Source organism: Parus major, chromosome Z (genome assembly GCF_001522545.3).
Source record: "Parus major isolate Abel chromosome Z, Parus_major1.1, whole genome shotgun sequence".
Classification (NCBI taxonomy): Eukaryota; Metazoa; Chordata; class Aves; order Passeriformes; family Paridae; genus Parus; species Parus major.
The window spans coordinates 44,163,648-44,179,023 of NC_031799.1; the positions used below are offsets into that span (position 1 = coordinate 44,163,648).

The 15,376-nt window shown below is 40.6% G+C and overlaps 2 protein-coding genes across 2 annotated transcripts; both read right to left on the reverse strand.

Moving 5' to 3' along the window:
* Positions 1-711: 711 nt before the first annotated feature.
* ATP5ME (ATP synthase membrane subunit e) lies at positions 712-3,024 on the reverse strand. The gene is made up of 4 exons (XM_015615290.2): positions 2,889-3,024; positions 2,689-2,743; positions 2,320-2,418; positions 712-842 (listed from the first exon to the last, which is right to left on the reverse strand). The coding sequence occupies exons 1-4, from the start codon at positions 2,922-2,924 to the stop codon at positions 817-819; spliced, it is 216 nt and encodes a 71-aa protein (XP_015470776.1). The 5' UTR covers positions 2,925-3,024; the 3' UTR covers positions 712-816.
* Positions 3,025-3,754: 730 nt separating this feature from the next.
* On the reverse strand, positions 3,755-15,147 carry TMEM175 (transmembrane protein 175). The gene is made up of 10 exons (XM_015615289.2): positions 14,951-15,147; positions 14,595-14,633; positions 13,432-13,529; positions 12,299-12,350; positions 11,418-11,453; positions 9,959-10,042; positions 9,184-9,348; positions 7,811-7,889; positions 6,547-6,688; positions 3,755-5,991 (listed from the first exon to the last, which is right to left on the reverse strand). Exons 1-10 carry the CDS (start codon positions 15,110-15,112, stop codon positions 5,328-5,330), a joined length of 1,521 nt encoding a protein of 506 aa, XP_015470775.1. The 5' UTR covers positions 15,113-15,147; the 3' UTR covers positions 3,755-5,327.
* Positions 15,148-15,376: the final 229 nt, after the last annotated feature.

Below are 15,376 nucleotides of genomic sequence, written 5' to 3' on the forward strand. Positions count from 1 at the left end.
GCAGAGGAGGCCATGACATTGATGAGAGGACTGGAGCACCTCCCCCAGGCAGGCTGAGAGCTGGGGCTGTTCAGCCTGGAGAAGACAAGGCTGTGTGCAGACCTCCTAGCACCTCTACAGTATCTGAAGGGTCCTCCTACAGGGGAGCTGGAGAGGGACCTCTGCATCAGCAACTGCTGTGACAGGACAAGGTGTAGTGGGTACAAAGTGAAAGAAGGGAGATTTGTGTTAAATATTGGGAAGAAATGCTTTACTGGGAGGGTGGTGAGACACTGGAACAGGTTGCCCAGGGAGCTGTGGGTGCCCCCAACACTGGCACTGTTCAAAGCTAGGCTGGAGAAGGTCTTGAGGTAATTGATCTAACGAGAGGTATCTCTGCTCATGGCAGGGGGATGTTAGGGCTGGATGATCCTGAACGTCCCTTCCAACCCTTAACATTCTATGGAACTCCCCAGTCAAGCCATTTAAGTAACAGATTCATGCAGTCAGTACCTTCCCAGTTTCCACCATCTGCCCATATATATAAAATTGTATGCATTTTCTGATCACAGTCATTACCTGTGGATAATGGGGGTAGCCACTGGCTTTTGCTGGGGGAACACAATGGCCTGTTTCAGTAGCAACAATAGCTAGACTGTGACAGTCGCTTCCAGTCACATTCTGTCCCTGTTTCAGCTGCTCTTCTGTACAATTCACTCAAGAAACACCAACTGAAGTAAGTAGTAAGTACTTTATTGATAGAATATTACATAGAGTTCAAAATACACTGGTCAGCTCAGAGCATAGCCATGTGTGAGATTCAGATGAATTTGTTGTCTATTTCAGGATGGAATCTTCACTTGCTAAAAGGGAAGAAAACACAAACATGGTTAGGACTATTAGCCACTCCCGTGCAGAACTAAAATATGCAAAGCATTAGTGGAAGCAAAGACTATCTTTATGTAATTTCTTTCTGGCTAGTGTTTATGATTCCCACTTCTGTTTATTCAACAGAATTGTAATTCACAGCTCTGGGGTGAAGGCAAACTTCTAAGATTACTCAGTAGTGAAAGACAGTTTTCTGAACTGACAAGTCTAATAAGCCCAGAAAAAGCTACCACTAGAGCTGTATCCATCTTTAAGGAACAATCTTTGACAACTGCACTGCACATAATGAGAGTTTAACAACTGCTTTTCTGAAAAAAACAGACCAAACCTATTGCTGGGAACAACAGACCTGTCACTTCTGTGCCACTTTTAAACAGACTAAACATTCTAAAGCAATAACCAAGAAAATTTCCTTACTAGGTGACCTGGCAACATTACAGCACAGTCTCTACCTCCAAAAATACAGAAAGTTTCCTTTAACTAGAGAACATCCAAAAGACCTATTTATTTAGTCCATGACCAACAGAGAAAATGTATTTAATAAGGCAAAATAGCTCTATTTAGTAAATCATATACAAAACATATTTGATTTTCTGTATGTGTAGTTAAGTTCAGCGTTTAGAACAATGCAAATGTCACTCTTCTGCATGGAAAGTTACTGAGCATGTATCTGCATCAATAACAGCCTGAGTTACTAATCAATTTTCTTAAAATTCTTCTTAAGTCCACCTAAAAACCCTCAGTGAAACAAAGCTAGAGAGCACGTTCCTCTGCCTGGCAGCAGGGAAGAAATCCTCTGTTAGAGCTGTACAGGGAACACAAGAAATAATCCTAAAGACAAGGGAAACAGTGCTGCAGCAGGAATACTACAGGTGGAAGGGAATGAGAACAAACGCAGCAGTAACAGTTGCAAGTGATGCTCTCCAACACATCCTCTTCCTGTGAGAGATACAGCAAATGTAGCTGACCTCTAATGCTGCAAAAAAATCAAGTTGACCTCTAACATGTGACACCACTTAAAAATCTCAAGTTGCAATTACATAGCATTGCCTATGCCCTATATTCAGCTGTATTTGTGAGGTTTCTACACTGCACAGAGAAAAGGGCTTGCACATCCATAGTAAGACACATAATGCCACAGCTGATATATGGATTCAGTTATTCCTCACAGAATAACCAGCAGCTTTTAGCAGCTTGTTTCCTCAGCAGAAATTCAGCCGTTTAACAAGTCCTGACTGTCATAAAACTGTTAACTCTTGCTGTGATGAGCTTTTCAAAATGCAGGCATAATTAAACACCAGCACTATTTACTCCTCACACAGCCCTAACCACCACCTCCAAGGATTAGCTGCAGGCCTCAATTTCTCTATAGAGCACTGCGGTGGAACACCACTTCTGCAGCCTAACACCTACAAGACAGCGTGGAATGAATACACTAAACCGAGGAACTACCTTCTGCAATCTCTTTTGCAATCCGCTCCAGTTCTTCACGCTTCTTTTTCTCCTCTGCCTCTATTCTTCTTTCTTCTTCAGCAATCGGCTTCAGGTAGTCTGCCATCAACACAATCCCTTTGAAACACAACTTCCCAACCCCCCGGCGGAAAGCTCCGCTCCTGCGGGCTCGCTCAAACAGGAGAAAAAGGCAGTTTTGCAGACAGAAAGGCACATTTCATAGTGATCTGTGGCCTCACACCAGCAGGGCCACCCTGGCAGGGCCGTGGCCGGGCCGGGGGAGGGAAATGGCGGCCGGGCCATTTCAAGGTGCCCTTGCGGGGCGGGCGCGGGGGAGAGGGGAGCGGCCGCCCGGGACGCCTCACTCACCGTATCGCTTCTTGCCGTAGATCATCCCCACGAGCAGCGCCGAGTACCGGGTGAACTGCGGGAGGCAGAGACAAGGACGCGCCCTTCGCTCAGCTCACGGGCACGGCCGGACCCCCCGCCGCCCCCCGCCCGGGCCCGCCGGCCCGAGCGGCCCTCCCCGCGCCCCGGGACAGCCCGGGTGATCCCCGCACCGCCCTCACCTTGATGAGCGGGGAGACCTGCACCGGCGGGATCATCCTGGCGGCGACGGCGGCCGGAACTGAGCGCGGCGGGGGTAAGAGGCGGGGAGCAGCCGTGACCGGGAAGCCAAACGCTGTGCTGCGCTCTGCTTCCCGAGTGTCGGCCCGTCCGTCACTCAAAGAGCTCCGGCGGCGCCCGGCCCGCAGCGCCTCCGCCACCAGGAGGGGCCGAGGGAGCTATGAGAAGGATCTCGGGGGGATCTCATCAATGCTTTTCAATGAGAAAAGGACACAGACTGAAATGCAGGAAATTCCTTTTAAATTGAACAATTTTTTAATTTTTTTTTTAACTCCCAAGAATAATTTGACATTAAAACCTGTTGAGCCCTTTGAAAGCAGATACTGGAAAAATATTTTCACTGTCAGGGTGATCAGATACTGGTGTAGCTTGGCCATGGAGGTGACGGAGTCACCATCCCTGGAGGTGTTCGAGAAGCTTGAGGATCTGGTGCAGGTGATGTTGTTTAGTGGTCCAGGGGTTACAGTGGCACTGCTGGGTGGATGATTTTAAAGGTCTCTTCCAACCCGAATGACTCCATCATGCTACAAGCTATTGAGTGGTTATGGTGTCTCTGTGCAGATGCTCAGTCTGACTGGACACAGACCTCTTCAATCAACCAGTCTAGCCAACCCTACTTTCAGATAGAGGGTTGGACTAGGTGGTCTAACATTTCTTTACATCACATTAAAAATGTTTTGGTGTTTTATAAAAAAAATCACAAAACTGCTGAGGTTGACCTTGTGATCTTGTAGGAAAAAAACCACCTAACATAAATTTAGTTATCAGCCTTAATGCTCACTAACAGAGAAGAAATAAATGGCTTGAAGTTTTTTTCACTGATTGCAATTTATTACAAATACACATATTCACTACTTACTATGTGTCTGCTGCACATTAGGAACAAAACCATACAGAAAGTGCTTTAAGTATCAGAAAAACTGCTATACACAACACAGTACAAGTCATTTAACCACACTTAGGTATAAATCCCCTTGAATAGCTGAACATACTCTTCACAAGAAGTATGTAATATTCACAATTACGTATTCGGTATCAAGGTGCTTCAAAACAAAAGCACAAGTGCTTTTAAGACTGATCTCAACTGAAACGAGATATCTGAATTTGATTTCACATATAATTTCTTCAGGCATATTTTGCCACTTTTTTTTTTTAATAATGAACAGCAAAATTCCCCAAATGCCTTTAATTATGGCATTAAAGTTGTCAGGCACTAAGACAATTCAAGATACAAATTAATCACTCTGCCAAAGGCAATGTAATGGCTTCTAGGGCAGCCAGAGCTTAGATGATTGGAAAAGCATAAAACTTATCCAGCTGCATGTAAGTGTAAAGAAAACAATTCAACATATCAAGGACAGGAACTTCTAGGGGTTAGTTTCTTCTGCTGTCTTCCTGAGACTCAGAAATCTGTGGGACCCTTTAGTTGTCCACAACTCAGGAGAAAGCTCAACTCCTTTACCTGATGTGGAACTCTCACACATTGCAATCTCATACTCTTATTGAATATGACACCATGCCTTCTGAGTAACAGAAGGATGTTCCATTGACAGACATAAAACAGACATAAAAAGCCTGAGAAATATGAACACTTCAGATGAGCAGTTTCTGCAAAACACAAAAAAACCTTATGTCTAATCACAGAGCTCTTTTCCCTCAGAAAATATCGAAGCTAGTTAAAACTTGGATGCAAATGCACGTAAATCCTCATTTGTTAGATCCTTTTTAAAAAAAGAATAGGTTATGCCCAAAGAACTTGTATTTGGGTGGCTTGGAAGACTGCTATCACAATTGCAACTCCAATCTAAACTCACACACAGAGCAACTCAAACACAGTTAGATTTCCAACTGCTATCCCCTGTTTGTAATTATGCAGAACAGACAGTGTAACCATTGAAAAAAAACCTGAAAAAAGAAAAAGAAAAAAGGGGAAAAAAAAGGAAATCAGTAACTTGTATGGATGTATGTTCTACTATGATGTGCCATCCAGAAATTCAGAGGTCTCCATGTTTTCCATGCCTCACATTCTCTTACACAGAAGCTCAACCAACTTCTATGCCTGTGTTTTTGCTGTCATTTTGCTGGGTATCTGTGCACTTTTTAATCGATCATTGCTGCAGTTACATGTCAAGCAGCATTTTTCCTATAGGGCAACCCTAAAAGAAGGGGAACATGCTTTTCTTTGCATCCCCTGTTTACCCAATATTTTCAATAGCAGATTTTGGAGAAAGGGTCTCGAGCATGACCAGCTTAAACATAAATATGCCGCAGTTATGGTCAATACAGGCTTTGGTTTACATCCATATAATCCACACAGAAATATAATGCGAGTCAGAGGAACTGAAGTTGATCTTGTAACTTCACATGCACTGTGCGGAAATTTAGGACAGCGTTTCATTTGGAGACAAACATGCCTCTTCCTCTTCTAACAATACAACCTTGTGTCTGGAGAGAGACATCACAGACTTTATGGCAGTTAAAGAAATTCTAACAAAAATGCGTAAGGCAAGAAAAGCAAACGGGATTACAATCTGCATAAGATGGAAAATTGCTGTGCTAAATTCACTTAACAAGCAAGTTAGAAAGAAGGCCCCAAGGCTTACACAGGGGTAGAGAGCCAGCTTGGCAAACATGAAGGCATGCTCCTTGCCACCATACCTAGCAAAGGCATGCAAAGTTTCCTCTTCATTAAGGAGGGCTGTAGTCCATATTGCAAACTGAAATATGCTGGCAAAGAAAGTGATAACGCAGCTGACCTGAATGGCTTCTATTTCATTATGAGACTTCTCTGCAAATTCACTGGTCAGCTGGTAAGCTAGTGGAAGCCCACCAATGAAAGCCAATGAAAGTATGTTGAGCAGTCCCATTAATCGGGTAGCTTTTGTTACATAAAGGAAAAGAGAGTGATGGACAAACCACAGGAGACCAATTGTAACAAATGAGCCAAAATAAGCAAGGTAGTTTGGCCCATATTCACTTAAAGCTTCAAGAAGACTGCCATGGAACTTCTCCTCCACTTCTCCAGGATCAGGAACATTGTCTTCACTGTGGAGAGAAAAATTACTTTACTTTGCATATTATTGTTATAAAAACACATCTGGAGCAAGACTGAATTATGCTGCTTTAGTTTGAGCAAGTACTGAACAACAAGAATCCACTCTGTACTTTTTAAATCTATCATTTAGAAACTGTTTCAAATAACAGCTCTGCAAAGAAATCATGTTTAAAAGGAAATCTGAATGCAGGTTGGAATTCCTTTGGGTTAATAGTCCCTACAGTGACTAAACAGCTTGTATTGATAAAAGGCTTTCATCTGAAAACTTAACTAAACAAAAAAGGAAACTTTGTTCTTCAAGACTCTACACCCCAACACATATTATGCACACTGATGATCATTACTGCTGGAATGTGGGTGTCAGAGGTATCTTTGGTTTGTGCTCTGTGTCCTTACAGAAAATCATACTTTAAAGTAAATATTGTGCTGCAGATTTTGGAAGTCAAAGACAATGTTTGATTAATTTTGTTTCCTCAAATATTACATACAGACAAAAGTTAATATATTTAACAAGATGAAGTGTAAGAAGCAGCACAAAGCCTTACCATATATCCAAAATGAGCAGAGTTGCTACAATGGCATAGACTCCATCACTGAATGCTTCTACTCGTTCCTTACTCAGAGGCTCACTGAGGTAAAAAGTGAAGGTTTCTAAGCTATGATGTTCCTCCTCTTCACCTCTCTGACCTGGAAACAAACGCAGAGGCTTAATAATGAAAATAAGTATAAAATAAGGTAGTTCAACAACCTACTGTGACCTCCCTTTTTCCCCATCTGCCAAAATTTTTCTTTAGACAAAAGGATGCCAGTCATCACGCATGTCAGTGACTCACTTTTTTTGACATATTGACATTTTGACAAACCTGAAATTGGTTTCTTTCAAAACAACTGCTTCAGGAACAACAACAACAAAAAAAAGCTCTGTCCTTTAAACTGTATGGCAAACCATTTCCACCAAGTGAATAATGACTCAAAGCTGTAATGAACAAAACAAATCAGATGCTGCACCTCAGGAAGCCCTAATAGCTGTAGGGCCTCTACAGCTTGGAGAACTTGTACTACATGGCAGAAAAAAGCCTTCTTGAGCATGGGAGCTGAACTGGGATATTGGATTACCTAATTTAAAATAATTCAAGCCTTTTGTCAAAAGGTGTAGCTTTTATAAGAAATGTCAAATCCATCTCTAAACACTGAATGGAGAACTGCCTAGCTAGCTAAAATACATACACTGCTTCAGGTGTAAAGACTGGACAAAGAAAAAAGGTTAAGGTTCCACAGGAGTGCAAAGCAGGTGTAATTACAGGAAACAAGTAGTTAGATTAATAAGATATAATACCCTGAACAGTTGACTATTGTGAGGAAGTTTGATTTACAGGTGCAGCACTTGCCTGTTTGAAAACGTGTGACTATTCAGCATTGCAGGGAAGACAGTGATGAAGGCACAGTTTGCTTCCTTATGTTCCTCTATCTCCATGCTCCCTCTTGAGGAGGGAAAAGGGACAGACGGCCTGATGCCATCATTCATATACCTACATGTGTCTGCATGCACTTGAACTATCAGGACAAACCAGAAAGGTTTTGCACTGGGAAATTATCTTTAAATGTGTTGTGCCTTACGCAAATCTCATCAAAATTATGGGAAAAGAGGGAGCAAGGGAGACACTGTTTAGAAGCACATCAATAAACCCTAAAATCACCATGTACCGAGAACGAAAATGAAAGCAGCACTGAAATCACTTCATTCTGGGCTGCCTGCATAACATGTTGACAGCCTATTCTGAACATATGCCTAAGAATTTTGTTACTTACCAAGAACTTTGGTTTTACACCATGTAATTAATCGAGTGAGATGAGGAAAAACAATTACAAGTCCAAGAAGTACGTAAGACTGTTGGGAGAAGATGAACAGTAAATATAGTTGTCAAAATATAAATTACCTTCCAGATTTAATATTAAACTCTAACTCTCAATCTTAGAACTAATCACATTGAGAAAAAGAAATCCTGACTTTCAAAAACAAAAAGGCTCAACTGAAATGCTCATGCACCTCCTGAATATTACATGTAGAACCAAGTATTGCTTTTTCCTAGCTAATTTAGTACCAGTAATGAAGCAAACTAAAACAAGCAGGGAAATAATTCTGCTAACAAATTAAGCAGGGAATAACTGCTTTGGAAGTTGAAGAATTATCCCACAAAATCCTAATGGTCCTTCCAATTCATGATGTTCTAAGCTTCTACTATTTGTGTCTCAAAACCATGTTGGTGGGTCCTAAGTGGTTCACAGTTTTTGCACAGAGGTAAGCATAGGAGCAACCAGGAAACTAATTTCACCATTGTTAATATTAGAAACAACCAAACTACAGTGAATGGAGTGAGGAAAAAGAGTGAAACATATTTTCATTTAAAACTAGGCCTTTTCATGTTTGGGCTCATAACTGCTCCTTTCCTCAAGAGCAACCTGATTTCTCATAAACCTGGGGATTATTTAAATACTGCTAATTCCTGTGGAGTCTTTCTCAAAATTCAGTTGAATCCATCTTTTCCTAAAGAACAAGAGGAATGGAAGCTCAGAATACATTCAAAAACTAGATTTCAGTTCCACGTAGGGGTTCCAGAAAAGAGTTGAAGCTATTAATAAGTAGGAGCAACTCATTGACATCAAATAAAGATGAAATAGAAAAAGACTGTGTAAAAGCAATCCTTAGAGAAAACTTGTCATGCTTTGAGATGCAGGCGAGCTAACTGGTCTCCCTACTCTGGTTGCTCTTACACACACCCTAAGTTAGTGCAGCAATTGCATTCACTCTTCTTCAGTTTCTGCAATGTGGTGATCATTTCATGTGAGCTTCCATATTACCTCAACTATTTCTGATGCAGAAGATACTAATGTAGTGTTTAGAAGACCTGCTTGAAACAAACAAACAAAAAAGCAGGCATAGCAAGTAATACTGTAGCAGAATATTCTTTTTAAACTATTCGAACTCATGGATCAAGTTACAGGTTGATACATGTGATTAAGTACATTCATTGCAAAATAGCAGTCATGATTACAACACCCTAGAACTGGCAATTGAGAAAGTCTGCATAATTAACATGGACATCATTATTTTCATACACAGTCCTAAAGACGGCTCATACAAACTGCTGCCTCAAAGTTTTCCATTAAATGAGAGAACTTACCAAAGGAATAAAGAAAAAAGAAAAGATGGCTGCTAGAAAGCATAGAACTGGTCCTCTTAGGATAATCTTTAAGATATGACGTTTATAGAAATTCTGATTTTCAGACTCCTGTATCTGTTGATTCAGTAAGTGTGGGTGATAGAATCCATATGCTACTATCACAGCCTGCAAGGCAAAGAGCATTACTCAACTTATTACATATAAGACATAGAACTATAAATCAACACATTCCAAAACACTTTCAAACTTATTCTTCACTCCCATATGGAAGGTTGGTCCTAGGAACTCTGAGATTTGACAATAGACTGCTTGTGAAGATTTTAGGCTCCTCTACAGAGCCTGTCATGACCTTTGATCCTTAATGAAGAGGAATGAAGACCTCTGTAATAAGGAACTTAAAGCAACAAAGCAATTGCAAGAGTGCTGCTGGACTTGAGGCTGAAAGCCTGTGTTCCCTCACCCACTGCTGCACAGCTCAGAAAGACATCAGTGAGAAAAGTAGTTGTTCTTTCCCCAAGGCATTTTTGCAAAGAGTGAGAAAGGAATTCTACAATCATTGAGATCAGCTGATTTAGTTGCATAAACAGCTTCATGGGACAGTGATCTTTTGTCTTATGTACAGGTACTGTATTATCACAACAGGGCACAACTTTGAAAAACAATGGTATACAAATAATATATTTAGCAATTTATGCCCCTCACTAAGTCACTCAATTTCAGTTCTACACAAGAAAATCTATTTAAAAGTGAAAATGTAAATGGATAGCTCCAATACCTGTATAAGGCCAATGACAACAGCACAGACACTGAACAGGAAGATGCCAAAAGGTACACCTGGAAAGGAGGCCATTAAGGAAAACTGGAAAAAATCAACAAGATCATATATTTAATTAAGAAGCAATGTACAATTAACAGTAGAGAGACAGAAGCACACTTCACTCGATACTGAAACTCATAAATCTAAATAATAATTTGCATTTCATCATAGTTCCATTAAATGCCATTTCTAGCCACAAATACATGCAGGCATCCCATCCCATCTAGAGAGATGGTTTTGCTCTGATGCTGACAGTGGTAAACCTTAGCCACTCTGGCACTGTGTCTCTATATTAATTACAGAGTGGCTTGTACGTGAGCATAAAATTTAACTGGTTATGATTTTGGTACGATGTCATAGCTGTGCAAATTCTTGATATTAGGATACCTTTTTGAATCTTTTATTTTGTCTACCTCCATGGCTCCCTGTTGTATTAATTTCTGCAGCTTCTTTAGGGAAAGATAAAAAAGTAAAAGAAAAAAAAAAAAAAGAAAAAGAAAAAAGAAAAGCAGGGTGTGGTATTAAGGTAACATTGATAGCTTTCCAAAAAATAATTTCAGCTTCAAGGCAAAATTAAAAGTATGTTCTCTTGCTGATAAAGATCATCTTACTCACCACAGCCTTATTTTTTGCATACTAAATGTAAGACATATATGCCTTACATATGTGCCTGTCTTACACATACAACAGTCAAGATGAATTTTAAGCAACTGTTTTGTTCTGTTAATATAGTATTAATTTGCAAATATTCTTTTGAGGTCATATAACCAAAAATTGTGCAGATTTTAAACACAAACCATCAGCTGCCAGAATCAACCCGGCAGAGCAAATCAGAAATGACACCACAAACTCAGTCTAAATTACAAAAAGAAAAAGTCCTGCCATATAAAGAGATGTTTGAAACACCATTTTATCTATCTTACCAAAAATCAGATAACCTCCAGCTTTTTCAATACAGTTGCTTTTTTAAAGGAAATCATGGGAATTATTTTACCATGGGGGTGGTGAAACACTGCCACAGCTGGAGACATACACAGTCCCTGGAGACATACAATGTGAGGTTGGATGGGGCTTTGAGCAACTTCATCAGTTGCAGTTCCCAGTCGTTTCAGGGGCTGGACTACAGGCCCCTTTAATGGCCCCTTCCAACCCAAACTATTCTATGACACTATGACTTTCCATAACTGTAATTTTTGTTTCTAGAATACCCATTTTCTGCCAGGTCTAAAACATGCAATATTTGAAAGTTATAAAATAGCTTAATGAATTTTAAAGAAGTAACACTTAACTACAATAATGGATTCAGGGTTTGTACTATAACAACACTTTCCTGAATACTTTGGTAAAGTCCTTCCAAATATATGAAGACACAAACACTGTAATTCAAACATATGTCCAATTTTAGAAAATGACTTACTGTATATGGCAAGAAGGTTATGATCATCATACAAGCCTAAAACAGAAAAAAGCATATTGAAACACTATGTATGTTCTGGACACATCTTCAATGAGGACATTGCTTGCTTTGTATTTTACAAGATCAAATGCTTGTGCTGCATAATGAAAAACACACACGTTTCTAATGTTTCTCAGTTTAGACTACAACAAATGGCTGGTTTTGTACACATCTTCCATGATCTATTCAAACTGTACAAGTGTATTTTAGAAAACACTACAGTTTCGTTATCAATACCCCAGGTAAAAGGTTTGCTATGGTTTTTAAGAGACTTATTTCGAAAGTAGCAATGCCAAATATACCACACTTTCTAAATAGGTGTTTCTGGTTTGTCAAGAACATTAATATCTGATTGTAAATATTTCATATCTAAAAAAGAAAAATTTAAAAAAAAACCCAGCCAAACAAAAGCATAAGAAAATGCATTTTCTTGAAAGCTACATTAGGTAAGAATTAGATGTCTTAGGCTATTCCAATATTTTCCTCTAGTGTTATCTCATGGAGCTCCAACAGTGCTTTTATTAACAAAAATAGAGTAACTGTGTGGTTGTATACTTTCAGAGAACGAAGTTTAAAACAACACTGTAAAATACTCAGTTCCCTCAGATGAACTTCAGACTAACCTGCTGCAGAGCTTCTTTTGCTTTATAGTAGAACATTTGCAAGTGAAAAGCAAGTTATTTATCCATCTGTTGCATTGAAACTAAAGATCTTTGTATTTTCCTGACTTGGAAGTATGTCAGAATAATGCTATTTAACGTAGAAACTTTTGGATATTCACAGACACACTTAGGTGACCTGTATCTGCTAGTTAACCATCCAGCTTGTCTGACAAGACTCACCAGATTTAGAAGAGCCAGGACATCATCTATGTGCTCTATCACCTGAAACAACCTGTCAAGGCAAAGTAAGGTTATCATGAACAAGCTAACTCACAAAGTATATTTTACAACACTACATATAAATTGTACATTTATGATAGTATGGGAGAACCCAATTTCCTTTGCCTCAGAATTAATACACTATTCCAGGTGCTACCAAAACTCATGTAGCCCAAATATGAAAGTAATTTGTTAGAAAACTTTTAAAAGCAAGATACAATCAAGTTCTATCATGGAGCAGTTATTAAGAACCTGGTTTCTATCTGAATGGCAGAGTATTTTCAAAATTTTAAGGCCTAGAATAATTTCTTCTGAAGAGACAGCACCCAAAGAAAAAGCCTTCCTTTTCAAACATCCCCAGATTTTGTTAATGAAACTCCTCATTCACGAAACTGTCACTTAGAATCAGCAGCATCCATCACCCTCCACAAAACCCTGAGACTCTACCTCAGCATTTACTTAAAGCGAAGAAAAGCACAGTGATGAAGGAATGGATGTGAGGTATCAGCTTCCAATATTGAATTACAGGTTGCACACCTTTATTGGAATGCAGCCAATCCACTTGCATAGTAATATTTGTAAATTTCAAAATTCATACAAAAACTTCCCTGGCTCCAGTATGATGCCTGCATGCCAATTTCTTTTTAACCACCAAGACACAGCAGGTGGAGGTGTCCTCAGCTCTATAAAGTACAGAATCTGCAACATGACAATTGATTTTGTGCCAACCACTGCTGAGGACTGAGATGAGCTTTAGGCCACATGTACAATATCAGTTCCTTTGTTGTGGAGCATGCAAGTTACAAATTTATGTTTTTTCAGCATAATTAGAAGTCAAATTCCATCTAGCCTTCAAGATAAAATGAAAAGTAATTCTAAAATATATATAATGCTTGTTTTTCTTTGTAACACTATGGCAGTGGTGTAAGAGTAGCTATTTACTGCTAAGGGTAGCATTTTTTACAATGATTTTCTAATATTATTGAACAAAAGACAATTCAGAAGTCTGATAGCAAGACAGAAATACATCAGAGACATGGTTATTTCCTGCACTTTCTAGCTTTTAACTTTAGATTTAAATACTGTGGTCCTACCTTACATGAGCTGCCCATGCCACTGTGACTATTAAAAAGGTCATCAAGTAGACTGCAATTTTTGCTAGAAGAAGCTGCTGAACACTTTCACCTAATTTCTGAAACAGAAAGCCACACCCAAGGAAGCAAAATTTAAATACTATGTTACAAAATTTTTACCAACATCTGAAAAAGAGATGCAGAGTAATGTAATACATTTTTGGAAAATGCCTCCGAAGAATGCAGTTCCCATTCAACAATCTCTTCAGTATATTGCAGAGAAACCAGTTTATTAGGAACTTGTTAAGTAGGCTGAAATACGGCATTTGATGTACCAACACATCTCATCAATCTGTAAAAGGGTTTCCCAGTGTTCTCACTCTATTCACCTTGTTATTCATTTATGCATTCCCTCACCACTCATACAATATAACTCTTTTAATTGCACAGCTCTGACTTCTTTAGTAGAAGCATTGCAGAGGTTTCATGTGACAATTGTTAATAAGGAGAAAGAAAAGGGCTTAACCTCAGCAAATTTTGCAAAAACCACTACAAAGGCTTAAACAGACTCATATTTGCTGTGTTACAGATCTTATCTGAGCTGCTTAAACTAAGACTTAGGTCTGTTTAAGAGTAGGAAAATAAAAAAAATGATAAAAGAAAAAACCTGTAAATGTTCTCAAAATTATTAGCGTTTCCTAAAATTCCTGGGTATTCTCAGAATTAATTTATTTAATGCAGCCTTCTTTTTCCACTTTCATTTATTCAAATTATATTTATTATATAATAACTGACTTTAAAAGTAGCTTTCAGATTTTGCTATGTAAGTGGCTTCTCTCAGGGATGGTTTATCACCAAGAAGACCAGATGTTTTCTAGAAGATGTTTTGGTCAGATGGGAAATTAATTTTTCATAGAAATGTAACTAGATATAATCTATGGGCTACAACATATACCTCATTCAGGCTTTATGTAAAAAATCAGCATATAACACAAATCTTCATCTAAAAGTTTTACACCCGAAGTTCACCAGCTCCTCGCCCTATGTGGAATTTCTGTTAGGTTTAATGTTGCTTAATGGCTTCTGCTTTTGAAAGCCTCTAGCTCGAAATGAAGCGGGCGTGCTAAATGAGGATGTTACATCTACTTGGGAGGGCACAAGAAACAACAAACGGCACGCGATACCTGGTCAGGATGTATTTTTGTGTGAGCCACCGGCAAAATCTGAAATAACAAAATGCTTATTAGCACATGACGTTTTCCTTGTTGAGCACTTCCCCAAAACCACACACCCTTCAGGTGCCCGCGGATCGCGTAGCCAGGAGCAGCTCTGGGAGTCACAGCCGCTCTCGGGCCGCGGCCCGGCCCGTCACGGCCGCCGACATGTCGCGACAGCGGGGCGGGCGCGGGGCCGGGCGGCAGCGGCGGTCGCGGCCCCGCTGGGGGGCCGAGCGAGCCGGACAGGCACGGCGCGACCGGAAAACCGGGACCAGCCGCGGCTGCCCCAGGCTTCTCCCTCCCTCCCGCAGCCGGGCGCTCACCATCACGGTGGCGATGATGGACAGCAGCGCGTCGCTGTAGGCCAGCAGCCGGTGCGATGTCTGCGTGCTGCTGCCCGGCTCCGGGCCCAGCCCCAGCCCCAGCCCCAGCCCAGGGCCCAGCCCAGGGCCGCGCTCCCGCGCCGCAGCCCGCGGAGCCGACATGGCCCCGCTGCGCTCGGCGGCGGCGGAGGCGGCGCTTCCCCTCGCCCTCAGAGGGGCGGGAGCCGCCCGCTGCCCCTGGCGGACGGAGGAACGCTGCTCTCGGAAACAATGGGATACATGTCCGTGAGTGGTCGTGACGCTGGGCATCCGGCAGCTGAAGCAGTAACCCCGCCTATAAAAGGCCTTCCAGTTTACCTCTCTGTTTTCCATAATAGCATCCTGGATCTAGTGACACGTTTTAGTGACGGTGTTTTCTGCACCGAC